This window comes from Carassius gibelio, chromosome B23 (genome assembly GCF_023724105.1).
Source record: "Carassius gibelio isolate Cgi1373 ecotype wild population from Czech Republic chromosome B23, carGib1.2-hapl.c, whole genome shotgun sequence".
Lineage (NCBI taxonomy): Eukaryota > Metazoa > Chordata > Actinopteri > Cypriniformes > Cyprinidae > Carassius > Carassius gibelio.
This window is the reverse complement of record NC_068418.1, coordinates 22710331-22734613: the sequence shown is the minus strand read 5'-3', so window position 1 is coordinate 22734613 and position 24283 is coordinate 22710331. Positions and strand designations below refer to the sequence as shown.

At 34.2% G+C, this 24283-nt stretch overlaps 1 protein-coding gene across 3 annotated transcripts in view; it reads left to right on the top strand.

The window, feature by feature from the left end:
• The first annotated feature begins 2901 nt into the window (after nt 1-2901).
• reps2 (RALBP1 associated Eps domain containing 2) overlaps nt 2902-24283 on the top strand; it is a 43629-nt gene continuing 22247 nt past the window's right edge. For 2 of the 3 annotated variants that reach the window (XM_052594539.1, XM_052594538.1), the window contains exons 1-10: nt 2903-3201; nt 14455-14578; nt 17481-17656; nt 17753-17861; nt 20204-20307; nt 22474-22612; nt 22703-22766; nt 22851-23019; nt 23172-23228; nt 24003-24087. In XM_052594539.1, the coding sequence (XP_052450499.1) occupies nt 3022-3201; nt 14455-14578; nt 17481-17656; nt 17753-17861; nt 20204-20307; nt 22474-22612; nt 22703-22766; nt 22851-23019; nt 23172-23228; nt 24003-24087 (1207 nt within the window). In that variant the 5' untranslated portion in view covers nt 2903-3021. Of the gene's footprint in view, nt 3202-14454; nt 14579-17480; nt 17657-17752; nt 17862-20203; nt 20308-22473; nt 22613-22702; nt 22767-22850; nt 23020-23171; nt 23229-24002; nt 24088-24283 lie in introns of all 3 variants that reach the window. The other variant, XM_052594540.1, reaches the window with a different exon arrangement.

The window sequence follows — 24283 nt, the reverse complement described above, 5'->3', positions numbered from 1 at the left end:
ATAAAATTAAATAGTGTGGGAGTCTGTAAACAGCTCTCCTGCTTGCACTCAGGTCTATGAATGTAAATGCGTATGATTTCTCTTCCTCATAACAACAGATGTGACTGCGCTGACCTGCTCTGTTCTGATTTTTTGCTTCTGTAATAATGTCTTCTCGTCTCAGTATGTAAACACAGCAAACACCGGGTGTTTACAGCTGTGTGATGTGTGATATCAACATGAACCTAAATGTCATTTTGACTTATGCTTTTATGCTGTTGTTTAAAGTTGTAATTTTTATTTTTAATGATGTGTTTCTGAATATGTCGTCGGTAACGTCACTTCAAAGTGTCGGCGTACTCACGTAGGTGGGTCAGACATGGGTTGTTTCTGAAAAATACAAGGGAAATCAGTTCTCAGATGAAGGCTGCGCTTCCTGTGAACCCCTGATGATTGAAGCAAACCGCTTCTTCTGCATCTTCCCTTTGCTTGAGATGAAAGCTTTTCCTGCAAGACCAGAAAAAGACAAATCAGACAAGAAAGAAGGTTGATGGTTAACCACCTTCTGACACTGCAAGATGAGCATACGTTCAATGCGGTTTATTTGTTACCTAATAAAGATCAGGTTTACTCATTCATCGTTCTATACCTCAGGTTTCATATATGTATTATAGAATCAGTCCATTTATATTTTTATGCAGCAAAGGAGCATTACATACTGTCGACAGTGACAAGGACATTCAGAATGTCACGAAAGATTTCTATTATAATAAATGCTGTTCTTTTGAACTCTCTATTCATCAGAGAATCCTGAAAAAAAGATGCTAATAAGACATTGTTGCTAATAAGAATTGTTTCTTGAGCAGCAAATCAGTTAGAATGAGACCAGAGTAATGATGCTGAAAATTCAGCTTTGCGTCATCACAGGAATAAATTGCATTTTACATTATACTGTATTCATATTGAAAACAGTTGTTTTGGATTGTAACAATATTTCACTTTTTTTTAACTAATAAATGCAGCCTTGGTGATTATAAGAGATTCTCTTTCTCTCTCTCTCTCTCTCTCTCTCTCTCTCTCTCTCTCTCTGTGTGTGTATGTATATGTGTATATATATATATATATATATATATATATATATATATATATATATATATATATATATTTAGATATTAGATAAAAGCAAATATTATAACTTTCTGCAAGAACATAATTTCCCTAATGAATTTTTTGTCATGTTTTCCAGTAAAGATAAACATCCTTACGAAAAGATGAATGTATTTGAGAAGCAAAGTAGCATCAGATATTAAGTTTTCAGAGAATAGATCCTGAATTATGTGTTTCGTCTCAGCCCCTGGCAAGTTTCTATGCATAACCTTGACTAAATTTTGTTCAATTTATGCTTAAAACAAGAAACAACACTTTGCCGACAGGGTGAGAAAAATAAACCTAATTCAAGATACATCCGCTGAGCATTTCACAGAAATGTCTTGTTTTCAGGAGGTTTAATAAGATATTTCCTGTTAATATTTGCAAAAGCACATTTTCCAAGGATTTTAGGATTTTAGTGCTGTTTCAACTACTTTTTCCACATCAATACATTCCAAACAGGATATAAAGTCTTATGAGACGCTGTTTGTTACATATAAATGTCATAAAATGTCACGCTTTGCTACCTGAGTGAACTGTTGTTCACATGAGACAGGCAACACCCCAGAACTACAGTACCTTCATCATCTCATCATTTTCCTGAAGGAATTTTTACTGTAATAGGAAGTAGCCTACACAAAACACCTTAACTCGAGCCAAGCCAAACCCGACCTGAGGTGGAAAGAAATATATATGAGTAGAAATAAAATATGTGTGTACAATGATGGTAGTTCATAAATGAGCTATGATTTGCCTGACACAAGATGGCAGTAAAGATCTAATGTATTCTCTTTCAAACTCAAAGGGAAATCATTAATAGGGTTCATAGTTAGTATTCTACATATCTGTGGCCTGTTCATTATTGATTGTCTCAATAATTCACATCAAATGCATAAAAATGAATCCAGTTTGCTTTTTGAAATTGCACACTCTCTTTCAAGTTCTAAACATAAATAAAACATAAGTAAATAAGCAAGCCTCGTTTGCATGCCATTTTAAAATGTCATTATTTTTTCATGCTTTTAATATGAAATGAGCATTTCTGAATTAAATGACAATGTACTATACATATAAATGTAACATTTTTAATGCAAATGTATGTCCCAAGTCTTTAAATCTTGAACACAATGTAAATATAAATATTAATATGAAGGTAAGGTTTTAAATACAAATTTAAAAGTCTTTAAAATTTTAACATAAAATGTAGCTATGCATAAATATTTATGAAAAAAGCATCATTTTAAGTACAGACGTTGACGTTTTTAAATCTTCAACATGAAATGTAAATCTATTTCATATATTTAGTCATTACTAGATGTAATTTAAATACAATGCAAATGTTATGTCTTTGTGCATTTAAATATAAATAGAATATTAAATAAATGTTAAATAAATAATAAATATAGTCTAGTCTAAATACATTTTAATCTTCAAACAAATTTAAAATATTAACAAAAATATCTTCATATTGTATCTGTATACAATATGAAGATAAAAAACTCTTTAAAGCAAGAATAAACAAATTCTTAATCACTTAAACACTATGTAAATGAAAACATTTAGCCTACATTTAAAGTCTAAATATCTATTAATGTACATCTTTGCGACAAAAAATAAATAAATATCAACGTAAATATCTAATCAAAATGCAATTTTTACCTCGGGATATTTAGGCTGGTGCGTGCAGTGAGAGTTTGTGTGGTTCTGTGGCGCCTCTCTGCGGTCGGATGTGGTACTGAGAGAGAATCGGCTAATCTTCATCTGAGTTCATTGTGTGTTTGTGTGAGCGAATCTGTACTGGAGCACCGCAGAGAGGACGCCCCTCCCTGCCTCTCTCCGTCCCTCTGCCACAGGGCCACGGAGAGGCCGTACGTCTGCGGCTCACGCTCGGGGATGGATCAGGGATCCGCCGCGGGCACCGGAGGGACCTTCATTTCCCTGAGCGACACTGAGCAGAGATGTTTCTCGGGGCTGTACGCTCTCTGTCAGCCCGACAGCAGCGGCAAACTGGCGGCGGGGAAAGTGGCGGAGCTGTTCCGGGCGTCGCAGCTGCCGGCCGAGACGCTGCACCAGGTGAGTTTCCGCGGAATTGACCGCCACCCCTCAACGAGCTCCAGGGTCAGATATCTGCTGTGTCTGGATGTACATTGAGTATGTGGCGGTGTGTTCAGGAAAGAGGAAAGCTGAGGGACCTGCTTGTGCCTTGAAAGTGTTTATGGCACAGTGATGATATCAGATGGTTATACTATAGTCTGATATGTATACAATAATTGAATGAGTACCATATATTCACACACTATTGACAAGATGCATTAAGGAATTGCATGGCATTGCCATGTCCAAAAACACATTACACTATCATGATACTTTTTGATATATATATACACTAGATTCATTATATAGATTATATGAAAATAAAGTCATTCTAGATATTATAGGCCTACTGTATTTATGTGTAATCTGCCTCACAGGATTAATACATTAATAAAGTCGAAGAATATATTTCTGTCTGTCTAATCAAAATATAAGATTTAAAATGTACAAAATATCTTCATGGAACATGATCTATAATTGATATCCTAATGATTTTTGGCTAAAAATTAAAATTTATAATTTTGACCCATACAGTGTATTTGTTGGCTATTGCTTCAAATATACCAGTGTTACTTATGTTACTGGTTCCAAGCATGACAGAAATGTACTATAGTTTTAAAATGTAATTCATTACATTAGGCATTTTAGGTAATATAAGACTACCGATTAAAATTTTATATATATATATATATATATATATATATATATATATATATATATATATATATATATATATATATATATATATATAATATATATACATGGCCATCATTTAATACTATGGTAAATCCCACTAACATATCGCAACATCAAATGCACTAAGAATGGAAAACAAGCTATGAAATTAATAAAATTTTTATTCTACAGTACAAAGACTTTATTAATTTAATTAAAATTATATATATATATATATATATATATATATATATATATATATATATATATACATATTCTGACTTGATATTGATTTATCTTGTTGTAACTCACAGTAATAATTTCATAGTAAAAGGCTGAATTTATGGTCATGTGCTTGTTTTGAAGATGTTTGCTGATTTAACCAGTGTAAAAACACTTCTGTATGACACTGATTCATTATTAAAATCATTTGGAACTTAATTCCTGACAAACATCATAATTTGGGGTGAGGATTTTCTGCTGATGTTTGTATTACCAGGCATTTTTACTGTAGTAAACACTAGGATGCGTCATGTGTCATTTGACACGTCACATGAGTCATGTGAAAGGTGTTTACCTTTGTGTTTAGTCGGTCTTAATGCTGTGGGTGGTGTTTAAATACTCAGAAGGGCTGTGTGAGCATGTGAAATCAGGATGACAGGAAGGGTGCTGTCTCTTTCACACACAGATAACACTGGGCTGGACGGGCTCACAGGACTGGTTGTTAGGCGGGACACAAATAATACCTCATTTCACTTCAGTTATCCATGAAAAGTTTGCATGTTGTTCTGGTTTACAGAATCTGTTTGATAAACCAGCAAGAAATTTACATTGACCGTATTAGTTTTATTTTAGTCTTAAATTTAGTCACATTTATATAAAGAACCGTGTTTAGGTTTTTTCATATTATTGATATACTATTAAAGCTTTTATGAACAGTTTGAATTCGTTTTTAACTTTTATGTTCCATTTCAATTTTAGTGAATTTTGTTGCAATTTTTGTCATTATTATTTTAATTTAATTTCAGGTTTAGTTATTTTAGTTAGAGATGTTCCGATACCCTTTTTCTCTTCCCGATACCGATTCCGATACCTGGGCTCAGGGTATCGGCCGATACCGAGTACTGATCCGATACCTGGGTGTATATCTGTATATACAGCTGTATATACTACTAGCCCTGTGTAAATTGCTAGAATTTTTTTATGGTGTGCTTCAGACAGATCCCTCAATAAAACATGAACAAATACATGGTGAACTACTGTATTTATTACAGTATTTTTATTATCTAACATGAATTTGACAGTATTATTTATTTTCTTATGCAAAAAAGAACTTCAAATGCAGCCAAAAATCTAACACCGCAAACTAAAAAAGGTATTTAAGTTTTACAATATAACTGTATAAAAAAACTGCAACAAATAAGTCTAGGAATATAAAAAAAGATCTATTAATCAGATAATCTCTAACAAGTAAAAAACAAGTAAAAAACAAGCAACCATCTAGGCATAATTATTATTATTATAGAGATGTATTATTATTACTGTAGGCTACAACAGTAGCTTTATATATTGTCAATTTACTCATGTAAACCAAACATTTATTTTAATGGGCTGCCATGAAGATCTTTGAGTGTCTGTGTTTATGATATGACAGTATTCTCAAATGAAACGGTAAATTCTCATGAAGTGACGGTTTATGCGTTCGTGTCCTCATGACACACAGCAGAGACTACAAAACAGCGAGCTCTCGCGCATCTGTGCCAGTCACCCACAGAGATGTAGATTTTGCGGGAGTAATATTTAAATAGTATTTTGCAGTTTAATATTCACAGACACTAGTATATATTCGGCTACTGTCTGGAGCCCTGCGTTTTGACTTACACGGAAGCGACTGAACGCAGTTGCCGGTACTGAATATACTCGAGAGTCTGTAACTACCGGTACTACAGAGACATACTGCTAACCACTGATCTATAATATAGTAGCGGCTTCACTGTCTTTTGGCAGTTTAGAATGTGATGAGTGATCCAGTCATATATAGATAAGGGCTGCTAACGCGTTTTCATTTCTTCTTCGCTGCTCTAAACAGGGGTTGCTTGTGGCAACACAGCACAACTTCCTGTGTTTTCAATGCATTTTGAGCAGCGAAGAAGAACCGTGCAGCGGTTAGGCAAAGCTTGCGGTCATAACTAGGTCTTTTTTAAGAAAATGGTATCGGATCGGTATATGGGTTCATGTACTCGCTGATGCCGATGCCAGAATTTGTTGTGGTATCGGAGATATTTCCGATACTAGTATCGGAATCGGAACAACTCTAATTTTAGTATCAAGTTAAAATAAACGAAAATGAAAAGTCTTAATAATTCAGGTTGGTTTTTCTGCAGTAAGTTCGTACAATTTCGTATTTATTCATGCAATTTTATTTATTTATTTTAATTAAAACTTTTGTGTTTTAACGCTGAATAACATTATGTTGCTACTGTACCTTTAAGACTTAAATGTAAATAGGCATTTTGCATGTGCTTTGCCTTTGCTTTGCTCATTTCACATTTTACTCACTGTGAGTTATTCTGGTGATTAGGATTAGTCTTAGCCTATCTGTCCTACTTATTACCTCACTGTGACTGGGTCACGTTTCTGAACACCCGGTTGGCACTGTTGATGTGTTAAACTGGATGGTCATGTGTTAATATATTAATCTGACAACTGAGGTTTTTGCAGCTTATTTTCAACAGGCCTAGTCTTTTTAGACTGGGGAAGCTTTATACTGTTTTCATAGTCTATCATACATATTTATTATAAAAGAAAAAAAAAATTGAACGAAAAAAAAATTCATCAATTACTTTTCTCATGATATACACTACTATCCAAAAGTTTTGGATCAGTAATAATAATTTATATATATATATATATATATATATATATATATATATATATAAGTAAAAATATTTCACAATATTTAATATTTGACTTTGTTTTAAAAAAAGTTTTCAAAACTAATTGTACAGACGCCAAACTTTTGAACTTTAGTGTATTAACTCTTAACATATAGAAGATGATTTCTAAGATCTTTGGTTTCTGGCTCATATTTCATGGACTTTCAGGCACAAGTAATCTTGTGTAAACACAAACAAACTCAGGCGATTAAATGAAGTGTTTTCTCAGCAGGCTTTGGCCGAGAGCGTTGCTGCAGTGTGCTGGGAGAATCATCTCATTGTGTTCCTGCACAGACAGGAAGTCCAGCATGTCCTTCTGTTCTGTTTCCTGTCCGTTTGCCCTGGCTTGGCGACCCATACTGACTTAACCAATTTAGGATGGGCAAACACACAACCACATGCACAAAAACATTTTGAAAGGCCTCATTAGCTGGAAGCGTCAGACACAGTGTGATGAATTTCATAGTCATTAGGGTGTCTTTTTTTTCTTTTTTTCTTGAACTGTTTGTTGATGCTCTGCTATTTTGTCAAGTACTCCCTTTAATTACAAAATGATATCAGTTTTGTCCCTCTTTTTACTTGTTTCTTTTATTTCCTGGTCTTTTCTACAAGATGCATTAGTGCTGATGATTAGTGCTGTTCAACAAGTGTTTTGATGAAATCACCTTGGAAGTTATTTATCTTTTTTCCTTTAAAAGAGGATGTATTTATAAGGGCAACATTAGAGTGCAGTTTTAGTGTTTTGAAACAGCACTATATAGCACAAGTCAGTAATAATGGTAAATCACACACTAAATTAGCACAATGTCAATATTTCATGCTTCGAATATCGCAATTATTGTCAATATTGCGACACCATGACAGAAATCGTAGGGCCCTAGTTTATGTGTGCTGAATGTTATTTTAGCATCTTGCTATGCATTTTCTTTGGGATGTCTGGTTGGTTGCCAGGGCATTGCTATGTGCTTGGTAAAGTTTGTTGAATAGTTTTGAGTTAGTTGCTACTGTAGGTGCTCTTTGTGGATGCTGAAGTATGTTGCTAGGACATTTCAGGGTGGTTGGTTGCTAATCTGGTCATTCTAGACCACACTGACAGCTCTTCATGTAAATGACAGCACAGGTGTCTTGTAGATTTAGCGTCTTGCTAACAGTAGAATAAGTCTGTTGTGGTATTTGCAGCAGTCTCCATCTGTCTCTTGGCGGAGAGTGTTAGCGTGTGCTTGACTATAACTGTATTTTTCTAATAGTAATAGTAGCAATAGAATACATTTGTCACTCACAAGGAAATGTTCTGTGACACTTTAGCGCAGCATTTGCAATCCTTATAATGCAAACACACCCAGTTCCTTCCTCAAATGCTGTCATTGGTCTCCGGACCGGACCAACCTGTTCAACAACCGTTGTCACTGTCGTCTGGTATCATCTGTTTATCTTCGAACGTTTTAAACGTTCAGACAAATTTCTTGTGAACTTCTGTATTTGAATAAAAGAGTCTGCTAGATCAGTACAGTACATATGAATGTATCCAAACTCATCATTTATTTAGATTTTATTTTGAATGGCAGTTGTATCACAATTTTAAATGCACATTTGAATTCAAATGCTGCTCATAATAGTTTAATGTACTGATCGTGATTTATTTTTAAATGAACAACAGTGCTTTTTTAAAGGTACTGTATAAATAACAAATAATAATAATTTAATAATAATAATTATTAAACTTAATGATTCAAATGTATTATAAATCATTATTTTAAAATATTAAACACTTTTAATAGTAACTATATAAATTAAAGGGGGGGTGAAATGCTCTTTTCGCTCAATATCCTGTTAATCTTGAGTACCTATAGAGTAGTACTGCATCCTTCATAACTCCAAAAAGTCTTTAGTTTTATTATATTGTTAAGAGAAAGCGGACGCACTAACAAGAAGGCAGAGATATTTGAAGCAGTTTTACTCACCGCATGCGGTTCCAACACACAATCGTGACCCTTTTTTGTTGGGATTGCATTATCCTTAAGAAATAAACGATGTGCAAATCCGGCGTCAAACTGGGCCTTGTTTGTAAAACAAGCATCTTCGAAATGCAGGGAACAAACAAAAACACTTGCACAACTCCGTTGATGCTCTGTAAAAATAAACTCCATCCACTTGTCCCTTAATGCTGTTTCTCTTTTGGTAATCTGTGCAGGATTGTCTTGCCCTGGCAACCAAAAACACACTTCTTTTGTGACTTTTCGTGACGCTCTCGCTCTGATCAGTGATTGTCTGTGCACAGCCTCTCTCTGCTCTGCTATACGGGAGCGCGCACTCTTCCGGCAAACGTGCCCTCAGGACCCATTTAAGGAAATTCCGCTCCATCTAACGTCACACAGAGCCATACTCGAAAAAAACTTTCCGAAACTTGTGACAAACCGGAAGTAGTATTTTTGGAACAGAAATACTCCTTCAAATGTACAACTTAATCTTTGAAACTTTGTCCATGTTTAGCATGGGAATCCAACTCTTTAACAGTGTAAAAAACTCAGTATGCATGAAATAGCATTTCACCCCCCCTTTAAATGCGCAATTCTTGTTGCTCATTAAATTCAATTTAAATTAGAAAATAAATAAAAGACATTTTCATTTCAGATCTGAATGGTTCATGGCACTGGCTGCTGTTGCACACTGTGCATGAGTTGCACACTGGAGCTTTATTTAACATAATAAACACCATTTTGCGACAGAAATAATAATTTAATGGGGTGTGTCATGTGAAGTGATGTCCGTTGCCAGCGGCATAAAAACTGTTTTGGCATCTGCACATTTGTGATGGGACGCTGTGAAATCACTTCCCAACTCCAGATGGAGGAAACAGAAGGTACATGAGCTGCGTTTGATCCGGTTGTACAGGAATGGATTTAATACAGCTTCCTGTCCACAAAGATTTATTGAATCAATGGTGTGTCTATAGAATATGCTATGAAGGAGTTTATTTAGTTGCAATAGCATTCATTGATGATTGAAATAGCAGCTGACTATTTGATAATTTTTATTATAAATTACGACATAATAATACAATATTTTATAAAAGTAATAATTTATCATATATTTTATTAATTAAAGGGTTAGTTCACCCAAAACTTAAAAAGCTCATCCATTAAAAAAATGGATCCAGGGGGTGAACAAAGGCATTCTGTAGCGAATTGATGTGGTTTTGTAAGAAAAATATCCATATTAAAAACGTAATAATCCCTTTAATGCGCAAAGCTGACCTAATACATCATTCCCCCAGAACTGCTTTGTTTACAACTGTGAGCGCAAGCTAGATTAGCTAGAAAGTGACTATTACATTTTGAATAAAACACATCGATTTGCTACAGAAGGCCTTTGTTCACCCCCCGGAGCTGTATGAGACACTTTTTTTTAATGGATGCGTTTTTTATTAAACTTCTCGTGGACCTATGCAGTGCAACAGCCACTGAGTTGCATCAAACAGCTTGAAAGATCAAAGACCATTTTTTAAATGACTACAACTGAATTTGTCTGGAGTAATTTATGGCTTAATTTTCATTACTAACACTTTAAGTTTAATAATAATAATATTAATAATAATAATAATAATAATTATTATTATTATTATGTAGTGTTTTTGCAGAAGCTCAAGGTTAATTTCCAGTTGAGTTATGATCAGCTGAATATAAATCAGCATAATTGTAAACAGCATTTACGTAGTCTTAAAAGAGCTGCTTTAAGTTTAGATTTTTTAATAGTGTTTTTTTATTATGTAATCATTTGTGTATTTTATAGGTTATAACCACATGATTTTTCATAAATAAAATAAAAATAAAAATCTGCCATTTGACCAATAACACTTCAGTATTATTATAGATATCATTTTCTTAATATCTATTGAAATATTTTTTAGTGGATTATTATGGAAGACCATTTTTATGGAAGCCACAGAATTAAAAAATAAACCCGTGAAAATACATTTTTTATCTCTAAATTCTGACTTTTTTTCTTGCAATTCTTGCAATTCTTGCAATTTTCTTTAAAGAAAGAATTGGAATTGCAATTTATAAACTCTTTTTCATGCAATTTTGAGTGATAACTTCCAATTGTGAAAAGAAGAGTCCGAATTGTGATATAAACTGAGGGAAGTTCTGAAGAAGGAAAAGTCAGGATTGCAAAATTTAGCCTTAAAATTGCAAGATATATAACTCTAGAATTGCAATAAATAAATAAATAAATAAAAATAAATCGAAAGAAAGTCATAATTGTGAAATATAGTTGCAATTTATTTATATTTTAAACCCAAAATGTGCTTCCATAGATCTCAGCATGTTGATTGAATCTTTTGCTAAGACAAAACCCAGAATAAATGTATCTTCATTTTACATTTACCGTTATTGGTAAATTCATCTTTTTTTCATTTGTATACTAATCTGTATAAATGTCGCTCTTGCCTTTCTTATACAATCACGTCCTGTCAGAAGGCAAGACATGCTGGACAAACGTTTAAGAAAGCAGGAGCACTGAGACCTGAGAGGAACTGCAGTCAGCTGACCTCCTGTATCCCAGCATCCCATAGGAGGGTTCGGTGGGGAGGTTTCTAACCGATTTTATTATCCTCCCTCCGACATGTACATGTATAGAGTAAGATTATATGTGCTCTGTGTAGATCGGGCGAATGCAGGTCAGGCTTAAGTAACACTGACTGACAGATGATTAAACGACACACACACACACACACACACACACACACGTTCTCTCGAACTCAAGGCGAGCAGTTGGGTCACGCTCAGAGCGCGTGAGTCTCTTGTCAGAAGTCATTGTTATTTCCATCAGTCACAGTAACAGCTGACTTCAGAGCCGCTCTTATCACAGCATCACAGCGCTTGTTCTACACTCATGAGAAAACTTAACATCCAAACCCTGCTTCCTCCACCAAAACGTGTACTATCACTTCATGTGTAGCTGAAGATATGATTAACTTTCTTACAATCAGAGTATTTTTCTAAAATAATTAATCTAATCCTCTATTTCAGTATGAAGGTGAGGACATTAACACATCCCAGAATCCCCTGCAGCTTACGTTATACAATGAGATAAGGTTTGCTTAATACCAATGCATTATTTTGTAAATAAATATGTATGGGTCCTACAATAATATCAGTTTAGAGTCATTTCTAATTTTTAAAGTTTGATGTGCTTATGTAATGTAGCACAATCTAATTTACTAATTTTACCAGTTTTATAGTATACAGTATCTATAGTATAAATGTCCATAGTATAGCAGTATATATTTTTTATATTTATTTAAACAATAACACAATATTTTAATTGTGTTATTTTTTCATAAACAAATTAATTAATGTGTGAAACTGACCACCCTATATATATGTGTGTTTGTGTGTGTGTGTGTGCACGCGCGCATGTGTATTTACTTTCATAAACGTAAAAAAAAAAAAAAAAAAAATATATATATATATAATTTTATACATTCAGTTGCGTATTTTAATTACACAGAATTATCATTATTAAATTAATAATAAAAATAAAAGTTATATTTAATCTGCTCATAATTATTTCTCTGTTTATTCCAAACAAATTATTATTATTTTTTTATACTTTATTTAAACATTAACTGTGATCCTGATCATGCCTCTTTACAGTTTCTCATGTTGGATGTAGTTTTTCTTGGCATACTGGAAATCTTGTTGATGGCCATATATTATTACTAGAAGTGTAATAATGTCAAATTCATAAAATTCATATGTTATGTTCAGAGAATATTTCATTATTTGTGTGGAAATCGACTCTCTTCACGTTTGCAAGCAGGTCAGAATGTCTCAGCGTCCTTTAGAAATAAGCATGTTTGCGTTCCATCCGTCTAAAGCCTGACCTGCCGGACCCCTGCCATTGATTAGATGAGAATATTGCAGCAGGTTTTCAGTTTAAATCATTTTTGGCTAAAGTTCACCTTCAGCACAGCACAGTAAATTCTTCAGATAATGTTTGGAAAGACAGAGGGAACGCCGCCGGTGAGATAAGAGTTTCGAGAACAAGCATGACCTTACTTGCATGAAGAGAAGTTGGTTATTCAATAAGGAAACCCGTTTGGCTCCACGCAGGCTTTTGTTATATTTAACAGCACACAACACAATGTGCTGCTTTTTAAAGCAAACGGATCTTTTCCTGTGTGTGTGAGAAGACAGAGCTGAACTCTATTGATTATGTCTTTACGGAAGGATGGATTCCAGCAGTGTGGAGTGATATAACAATGACTCTAGTGCCACTATGTGCTTTTTCCCAGGAGGAAATTGTAGTTTATGTTTCATAGTACTTCATGATAGTGATACAGACATGATTTAGACTTGGGTTCAGAGTTTGTACAAAGTTGTGACGTTTTGTAAAAATGCAATAAAATCAAGAATCTGTGATTTGTGCATTCTCTTTTTTTGTTCTTCAAAATCAAAATGTGTTCATTTTTACAAAATATTTTTAGTTTGGTTATTGAAAACTCTCCTTCGTACTTTTGTCAGTTAAGTAAAAGTTAAAGAGAATGAACAAATCACAGATTCTTGATTTTATTGCATTTTTACAAAATGTCCCAACTTTTCTGGAATTGAGGAAATAAAATGTATGCATATTTGTGTTGTTATTTAAAATTATTTGTTGTTGAATATTATTCCAATTTGTAATCATAAAACTTTAAGTGCAAACTCGTTCCACGTTTAAAACGACTTTAATTTTCTTCTGACATCATCAAGCCCTTTTATTTTCCAGCTTTTCACCATTCTTTCAAAATTGCATGCATAAAATAAAGACTTGCCTTATATCTTGTTTCACTCCAAATACATGTCTGTTTCTGCTCTGTATGATTTGTGATGTTTTTCAAGAAGTCTCTTCTGCTCACCAAGGCTGCATTTATTGGATAAAAAATACAATAATAACAATAATATTGTAAAATATTATTACAATTTAAAGAAGCTGTTTTCTATTTGATTATATTTGAAAATGTAATTTATTCCTGTTATGCCTTCCTTCATAATTCATTCTAATATGTTAATTTGCTACTCTAATCAATCAATAAATAAATGAAACAAGCTAGTTTAGCTGGTCTAAACCTGTTCTGGCTGGTCTGTTGAAGCTGTTAGAGAGGTTCTGGGCAAGCCCATCTTAAACCAGTCAATACCAGCATGTGTTTTCAGGATTTTACCGTCTGCGTCTGTCTAAAGTGAGATGCGTTGTTAATCTGAAGGTCTGTGTTTAAAGTTAAACACTTCCTGCAGGACGCGCGGTTTCTTTTTTGCGCCCGCGGCTTTCATTACAATACCAGTTTTCAATTACAGAAGTGCAGATAAAAGTGAAATTCAGCCTGTTCAGAGTGTGGTTTATCTTCAACCCGGCTATTCTTTCCACTTTTTTCAGCAGATAATGAGGATTTAGCTATTATCTTTTCATTTTCCCATGCTGGCAATTTCACACATTAAGGAAGAATCCATGAAGTCCACTTCACATTAATGAATGCCTTTGAAATAGCTTAATTTACTTAACCAGTATATATTCTGTGATTTTAAAGTGTCTATGTGGCCATTGATGAATAAATCTCTCCCTCTTTCTCTTTTTATATCAGGTAACAGAGGTGTGTGGTGCTAAGCGGCTTGGCTATTTCGGCTGTGGACAGTTTTACGTGGCTCTGAAGCTGATGGCCGCGGCGCAGACGGGTTTGCCGGTACGTCTGGAGAGCGTCGCAGGTGGTAAGTGCTCGCAGAAACAAACGGGATCAGGGATTTGCCCTAGTGTGCTTGGATTTGCACTAAAGAGGGATAACGCACAGAGGCCGTGCTGCGCGGAGAGAGCGCCACACGCTGAGCCAAAACTTGCTGAGAACGAGCCGTGTGATCTAAACCCCAAACGCTTGTGAGGGCCTCCTTTTATGGTCTTGCCTTTTAAATCCGTATTTTACCAACATAAGTTCACTTTTTCCTGTGTGGCATTACAGTAGTGCTTTTACTGACAAATTATGAAAGAAACCTGATAAGCAATACATAATTTGAAAGCTTAATTACTTAAGATTTAGATATTATTTTCTCATCATTATTCATTTTTTTTTATTAATTCATTTTTATTTCAGTTTACTTTAGAATCCACCAAAGAAAATACAATTGTATTACAGTTTAAGTTGGGTCTTGAGGGGGAAAAAATCAACAAACAAAGAAACAAATCAATAAATAAAAAATACAGTGTCAGATCCAATAACCAATATCCATAACCAATTATTGTTTATAATTTCTGCATAAAAAAGGACATTACAAAATATACATTATTATTATTATTATTATTATTATTATTGTTGTTGTTGTTGTTGATGGTAAATTATTTGTTTAATTATGGTAATAATTCATATTATTTCTTACTATAAAAGTAATTATTTATAAATTGCATATGCATAGCCGATTAATAATTATTTCTGCTTAAGAAATCAGTTAAAATAAAAACATGTATTCAAACTATATTATGATGACGATTGTTATATTATTTATGTTGTTTTTAATTAAATCTATCATATTTATTATTTATTAATGCATTATTTTTTCTGCTAATAATGATAATAATACTAGTAATATTTGTATTATCTTTATTTATTGTATTTTTAATGATGCATTTCATTATTATTATTAGGGTAAAAAATATTATTCATAAAAAGTATCGTTTATAAAATTGTTTGATGTTTTTCAATCTATATGATCACAGGTTTCTTTGCATTTTTGTTTAAAACAACATGTTGCTCATGCAACAGAAAAATGAGTAATTATGCATATTATTTGTTAAATAAGCAAATCACTTTATTTGTGAGCACCATTGTTTCCTGTTGAACATCTTAATAACTCCACAGTGATCATAGCAGTGAGTTTTCCTTGTGCAAGCACAACTAGTTTCCAGTTTCAATAATATTATCCAAAATGTTGCTATATAACTGTTGGGCCTGAGCTCAGAAAATAAATCAAATATTAACTCAGCAGAGGCAAAACATTCATTTCCTAAATGTATTTACTTAAACACTGTGATATTGAGCGCTAGGCTAATTCAGAGCTCCGCACAGCTCCAGGCCACCCTGCCGGAGCTGGATTAGTCTTTAATCCTGGTACAGACTGTTCCTCAAGAAGACCCTCACAGTGGAGAGAGGAGCTCAGGTGACCTCACGGCAGCTTCTGTTTAACCCACAAATCTCACTATCTGCTCCGTTTACTGTGGACAGATGAGCATAAAGATGAGTTTGTTGACTGAAAAGACACATTTATCAAGATGACCTCAAAGGTTCCTTTGAGAGATGATTGGCTAGGTTATGTTTACTTTTCAGAGAAGATCCTCTAGATCAGCGCTTCTTCGTCCTGCTCCTGTTTTTGTGCAAAGTTTAGCTCTTGCTAAACCAGCTGATCCCTCAGGCTGTTCGCAATTCTGTGAACGTGAAACAATGCAAAATCTTTTTTCTTTTCTTTTGCAATCCTGCATAATTTTCTATTTAACCCACAAAATTAGTCTGATAAAAAATTGTATACCATTACTGACACATTTCATTTTTCATAACTAAAGTTAACTTGTTTAAAAATGTAATTGTAAACTTACAAATTACAAAAAAAATGTAAACCATTTTTTTTTCTGTCATATGATTATTTTACATCTAGTGTGTGACAAAATATCATTTACAGCCACAAAATATGTCATTTTGATAGAAAAAAAATTGCAAATTTAATTCCCATTATTATTGCTTTCATTAATTCATTTGTTATTTATTTGTTTGTATTAACTATTAGTGCTGTCAAATGATTAATCGTGGTTAATCGCAATCAAAACAATGAGATAAAAGCACATATTATATATGTCTGTGCACTGTATATATTTATAATGTATATATGAATACACAGACATACAGTGTGAAAATATCTACATTTATATCATTTATATTTTGTAAAAATGAAAGAAAAATTACATTTATACATTTATATAATTACATATTCACTTTCTTGTATTTTATAGTATATATATATATATATATATATATATATATATATATATAAACTATTTTTTTTCTTAAATACAGTATATACATGTGTGTATTTGTATTTACATATACATAATAAATATACACAGTATACACACATATTATGTAAACAAAAACTTTTATTTTGGATGCATTTATCGCGATTAAACGTTTGACAGCACTATTAATTATTAATTAATATCTTGATGAAAAGTTGTGTATCAGAATTTGATAAGAGTTTTCCCCACTGTCATGAATCATTATTATACATCTAGCGTCACACATAATATGGTAAATGTGGTATCATAATTATAAAAATAACCACGAAATTCAAAAACACAAAATCCACAAAATCACTTTGATCGTAAAAAATAAAATAAAAAAATATAAAAAATAAAATCTGAAGTAATCAATTTATAAAATAATTTTTTACAATCTTAAAAGTTGTCATAATTTAATAAAATTTAAAAATAAACAAACAAAATAAAGTAAAAATAATAATAATTATATTTTTTAAAAGTGAAATCCTGGTGGATCTTCTTTTACACCACTGTACACAGAAAATAGGATGAGTAGTACACTGTTATGAACATAGTGTCATTCCCCCTTCTCTACAGAACTTCCTCTTCCTGTGTTCATCGGGATAACAAACGAGCATGAGATGCGTTACCCCAATCACCCCTCGACCAATGAGATTCAGGCTCACATCCTGGGCTCGCTTCCAGGCTCCGCCCCTCATCCCCCTGCAGACAGAGCTGTCCTCAGACACCCTGACACCAGCATGGACAAACAGGTCAGGTTATCAGCGATGACGTGCAGCACTAGCTTGATACTGTTCCTGTAATTAATGATGATTATAATGAATATGTTTCACACTTGTATCTGACAGGAGGCGTGGTCTCCACCACGGTCACCTGGCATCTCCCCGCCCCGCTCACCATCAGCCTATCGCAGCTATCCATATGCTGCACAGAGAAACGGAACAGACACGCTATTGGGTGAGAGTCTCTGTCAGTCATTCTGCATTCACAGAGACCAGTCAAATGAACCTAAACATGAAAATGTTCAGATAAATAAATTAATACATTTTAAAATATATATATAAAAAAAGGATACCTTTTTCTGTTTTAATGCATCCATGCTGAATAATTTAAAGTTTTAATTTCTTTAAAAAAATATACTGGATCAGAATATAAGAATGAATTCTGAAGGATCATGTTACACTGAAGACAGGAGTAATGATGCTGAAAATTCAGCTTTTCATCATAGAAATAAATTACATTTTAAAATATATTCAAATAAAAAACAGTTATTTAATATTGTAATACTATTTCACAATATTACTGTTTTTAATTATATTTTTAACCAAATAAGTGCAGCCTTGGTGAGCAGAAGAGACTACATTCAAAAACATGTAAAAAATCTCACCGGCCCCAAACTTTGAACAATAATCGCTAAATATGATTTCTTTGGAAAAAATAATGTAATGGCTCTAAAAGTTAATTTTAGAGCCATTTTAATTTGCTATGCTAACCCCATGATCAAGGTTTTTTGTTTTATTTTTTTATTATATGCAATGTTTTGCCTGCTGGAAATAAAATGAATTACAACACTTTTTTGACGCAATCATATACTGGACTCTACCTTTAGAGAATTTTTTAGATCCTTTTGCCTTGTGGAGAATAAATATTTGGACTCGGATGATCATTTGCATAGTAAATATTCAGATAATTAAAACAGAAGACGAAACCTCTTCTTAAATGATGCATCAAACGAGTTTTTCTTTTTCCAGCAATTCCTATGGGAATATGAAAGGAGATATTTCCACATTCACACACACAGAGTCATGCTGTTATTAGATAACACGAGAACACATCACACAGCCGCTGTGTTTCACACACTGTGAGCGTAGATGTCGCTCGATACCTATGCTGTCAGACAGCTGTGTGTGTGTGTGTGTGTGTGTGTGTGTGTGTGAGCGCTCAGCCTTGAGCTTCTGTCTGCCCTCAGAAAGCAGTTGGCTAATTGCTGCTCTCCTGTGGCGTATCAATATCACGCTCGTCTAATCACACACCTGTTGACTCACAAGACCTTCAGTTTATCCACAGACAGCAACACACAGACACACACACATACACACACACACACATACACACACACAGAGGTGAGAAAATGCCTTGAGCATGGATATTTAACCACGTTTAATGTAATAATGTATGCTAGTGTGCTTCATTTATTGCTGCTTGTCCCCTTTGACACGTTGCACTCTAAAATGTCAAAAGAAGCTGAAGTGTGAAGCAATCATGCACTTCAACTTACTTTATCATGCACTTGTCAGAAAGCAGAAATACTGCTTCTTGTACACGCCACCAACAATTACAAGGTTAAAATCCAGTATAAATTAAGTAAAAATTTAAAATATTGGCAGTAAATGCAGAATCATAAATTCATGCAAATTATGCCGACTGCTATGAGGACAGTATTTTCACATATACAATAGCGCCCCCTTCAGTACAGTAGGAAGCAGTGCATATGAACTCAATAGAGATTAACTGTGTACATTTTACATATATACAAATGATATTAAAAATACTGTAAGTTATCCTATCCATATATCTGTCTGTCCGTCCGTCCATGTGTCTATTCATCCATCCATGCATCCAATTATGTTTATTATCACAGGGTCATGTTCAAACATACAAATTTTTTATTAATCTCAACTAAAGCCAGCGATTATGAATATTAAGTGTAGATTCTCCCAGTTAGGAATGTATACTGTGCTGATATTCAGCGTTGTGAAAGAGCTTTTATCTCATTGTTAAATCCGGCCGTGAACAGAGAAACGTCAGTGTTATTGAATGCGGCACGGCTTTCTTCATTAGTCAGCAGGGACCATTAATACTTCAGAATCTACTCATAAAAGAAATGATGCTCTGGAAGGGCTTCAGATGTAAAACACGCTCATGAGATCAAACCCCAGTCAGGCCTCTTTTATTCTTTCTGATTGCAGTTATATCAAAGATCATGGCCATCACGGACCTCATCCTGAATAATTGATGCTCGTTCAGTACTTTACATTTATTATTCCATTAAGTCCAGGCTGAAAACTTTTACTCTTCTTCTTCTTCTTCGGTTTAAGTTGAGTCTGAAAGTGTGTCTTTTATGTCACAGGCATCTGCTGATAGTGTTTAATGCTGTCATCTGCATCAGTGTGTCATTTACAGTGCTGCGAACTGTTTAGATGCCAAAAGCAGTGATCCCAGTAATGAAACGCTACAGTATATGCTGTCAGCTGTCTTCACCTTGAAATGTTCACTCTCTCTCTTATTGTCGTTCACAGTGTATGATGGTAAAGTGGCGGGTCGTCCCAGCGTTCCTCAGGAAAACTCCTCTCCCAGTCATTACTCTCTCAAAGTGCAGTCGGAGCAGCCGGTCATCACACGCGTGAGCATTTCCTCACACCGCCTCGTTTTTGCATCTGATTGCACGATCAGATAGAATCTGATCTAGATCTGGGTGTCAGTCTTACAGGAAATGAGGAAACACATCAGGGCTCGAAATCAGGATTTAGGTCATGACACTGCTTTTTAAAAGTGTTTTTTGGGTTAGAATATCAGTAATAACAAATCAGGGCACATACACACCAGGCCCTATATTTTGTTAGACTTGCTTATTAGGTATATTTGGTAAATTGCATACAAAATGATTACAGACATGAGCATAAAACATCAAAACAATATGAAGGGAAGAGAAAAAGTCCAATATGATACTGTATCTTGTAACCTTTGTCAAGCATTTCCTAATTTCACAATGCTTGGTGAAGTGTTAAAAGTAATAAATTGATTAATAAATATGAATTATATAGTGTTTGCAAGCTGCAGTAATGTGCGGTATATATATATATAAATGATCTGGTCTTTGGCAGGTCTTACAATTTGGAAAATAAAACCTCACATTACACATCACACGGTTTTATTATTTAATTAACAAAAATTGAGCAAAAATGGAAAAACCAAGTGTGACAAAGTTAGGACACTCTATGATTGAATTGCCTGTAGATCCACTTTTAGCTGCACTTAGTTGAATGAATCATTTTCTGTATGACTTAATCAGTCCCTCCATCGTTCTGGAGGAATTTCATCCCCGTCTTCTTTACAACATTGCTCCAGTTTATATTCAAGTTTCTGCACCGCTCTGGCCACAGCATTTCAGTCAGGATGAGCTCTGGACTTTGACTGTAACCCCTTGATTCTTTTCAGCTGCTGTGTTGTAGATTTGCTGGTGTTCTTGGGATCTTTGTCCTGTTGCATGACCCAATATCAGCCAAGCTTTAGCTGTCGGACGGACGCCGTCACATTTGACTCTAGAATACTTTGGGATACAGAGGAGTTCATGTTCGGCTCAATGACTGTGAGGTTCCCAGATCCTGTGGTTACAAAATCATCAGCCCTCCACCAGCATGTGTGACTTTTAGTATGAGGTGTTTGTGCTGAAATGCTCTTTAGGTTTTTACCAAATGGCCAAACTTCTTCACCTTGGTCTCATCTGTTCAAAGGTCATTGTTCTAGAAGTCTTATGGTTTGTTTAGATGCAACTTTGAAAACCTAAACACTGCTGCCATTCTTTTTTGCTTATTTTTCTCAAAGTCATTAACTTTATCACTTCACATGTTCTTGGGTTGTCTGCCATTTCTCTGAGCGTTACATAGTCTGATCTTGGAGTGAATTTGCTGAGAAGTCCATTCTGGGAGAAGTGATGTCTGTTTTGAATGTCTTCCACTTGTGAATAATCTTCCTCGCTTTAGAATAATGGATTGTTTCGAAATGTCTGTGTCACTTTAAGATGATTACTGATGTCTTACCTCTTTGACATTGTGTTAACACACACCCGAAGGCTCCAGAGCAGCAAACTGCTAAAACTTCTGCATTTGTAGAGGTGCTCAAACTTGCCGATGATCAGTAAATCAGAGGCGTTTGATTAGCAGAGCCTGACCATTACTTCCCCTCTTAATTCCCGTATTATTAGTAAAGGTCTCCTAACTTTGTCACAAATGGTTTTTCCATTCTAGCTTTATTTTTTTTTTAAATAAATAATGGCACAGTGCAATATGTCATGAGTTATTGTTCATCTGAGTTATTATTGCCAAGAACCAGATAATTTTTTGTATTATGTCCTGACATGGAAAACCATGGAATTCATTAGGGTGTCCAAAGTTTTTCACATGACTTTATTACAGGTATATACTATGTGTGTATTTTTAATCTTAAATTTCCTTATCAAATAAACTTACAAAAGCCTTACCTATAGTTGTGTATTACGTTTAATAGTAAGAAGAAAAATACCTGTATTTAAAAATAAATAAACAATAAAAATGAATCTTATGAAATGTTGAGCTTAAATTATCATTCATTGCATTCCACCATCCAAGGCTGCACATAACTTTGATAAGTACATTTCCACTTCAACTTGTTTTAAATAAAAAGCATTCAGAAGCTCTTTTTTCATTATTGACTGATCAACGAGCCTGCTGTTTCCTTGAAATCGGTGAAAGGCATATGTAATTGGAAAATATTTTCGTCTGCAGGCTTTTCAGTTGTTTTTCTGATTCAGGTTGCTTCTGTGGAGCGGCTGGTGGAGCGAGCGGAGATGGATTACTCCGACGACCCCTGGAGGATCACCGAGGAGCAGCGAGAATACTACACCAACCAGTTCAGGAGTCTCCAGCCTGACCTCAACGCTCTCATCATGGGTAAGAGAGATCCGTCTGAGATCATCTCATACTGTTAGATTTATGACTTCATGTGGACACTTTTGAAGTTTGCATTGGTTATGCTTTCAGGAACTGTTGCAAAAAACTTCTTCACCAAGTCGAAGCTTCCGATTCCAGAGCTGTCTCATATATGGTGAACATAAAGCCTCAATTCCTCTTTAACGTATGGTGAACTTAGTCTCTTTGTATTCAAACAGTCTTGTTTGATGTCCTTTAGGGAGCTGAGCGACGTCGACAAGGATGGTGCTCTCACTTTCCCAGAGTTCTGCACTGCCTTCCATCTGATCGTGGCCCGGAAAAATGGTTACCTTATTCCTGAAACACTCCCCGCCACGCTGAGACCCGGCTTCATGGAAACAGGTGTGGTTACAGCGCCACCATCTGAGGTATGAGATCTAAAACTCGCAAAAAATGAAGCATTTAATGATGTCTTGTTTTTAAATTGTCTAGTATTTCTTATTCAGTGTCATGTTCTGCAATTATGAGAAAATTCAGATAGACAAGTTTGAACTGAGCTCCAAATGGGTTTGCTTTACAGGCGACTGAACCACTTATTGTTTTTGATGACCATACGATGCCCGGAGCCAATCAGCTCGTAAGAAGATCTTCATTTAACATCGATGCCAAGATTTCAATGTTCTGTACATTTAGTTCTGTCCTTTTTGACTCTCATTCTCTCTCATATTAAAATGTTTTACTGGCATAATGATCTCCACACAAACTTGCCAAAGCATCAAAACAAATAACAAGAACAGTTGCACAGTAATGGTTGAAAATAAGTAAATAAATAAAATTATATTTTTTTAATATTTCTATTTAGATTTATTTTATTTCAGTTTTAGATTATTTTATTTTACTATTTAAATTTAAACATTTTATTTCCATTAGCTGTACTGTATATATATACATAGCTGTATATATACATAGCTGTATATATAAATGTGTATATATATATATATATATATATATATATATATACTTTTTTTGTCACTTAAAAAAATAATCAATGAACAGGTTTTTTTGTTGTTGTTTTTACAATCAACAACATTTTTGTTGTTGTTTTAGTTAACTATGAAATAGTTAGTTTATTGTGGTTTATTTATTCATTCATTCATTCATTTAGCTATTAATAACAGTCCCTGGTTGTAAAAAAAAAAATGCACAGAGAGAGAGAGAGAGAGAGAGAGAGATTTATTCATGTGCAATTTTCTCTGAGAATGTATGTTTGTCTGAAGGCAGAGGGTGCTAATGAGTCTCATATGAGATCTCAGTAATCAAAAATCCATCTAGGCCAGCCCTTATATCTGAGTGAACCTCTAAATGTCCTCATATCAGTCATTTTATGCTGGCTTTTCGTTTTCCCAAACAGGAAATGGGTTCTGTTGACCTGCAGATGACCTCTAGACCAGGTGTGACCGCTAAACAGGACACGAGAGATGAAAGCAGGAAACCGGGTAATGACTTCAGAGACAGATGTCAATAAGCATAAACATGATTACATAAAAAATATAGCTAATGCTTTTTATACAGTGGCTCAAAAGTATTTGCACACTTAAAAATGTCTAAAGAAGAATTACAACACCTACAAAATTTAAAATGCAGTGTCTGTACTAAGTGTCAAAACATTAAGGGATTTTCTAAGTTAAGTGC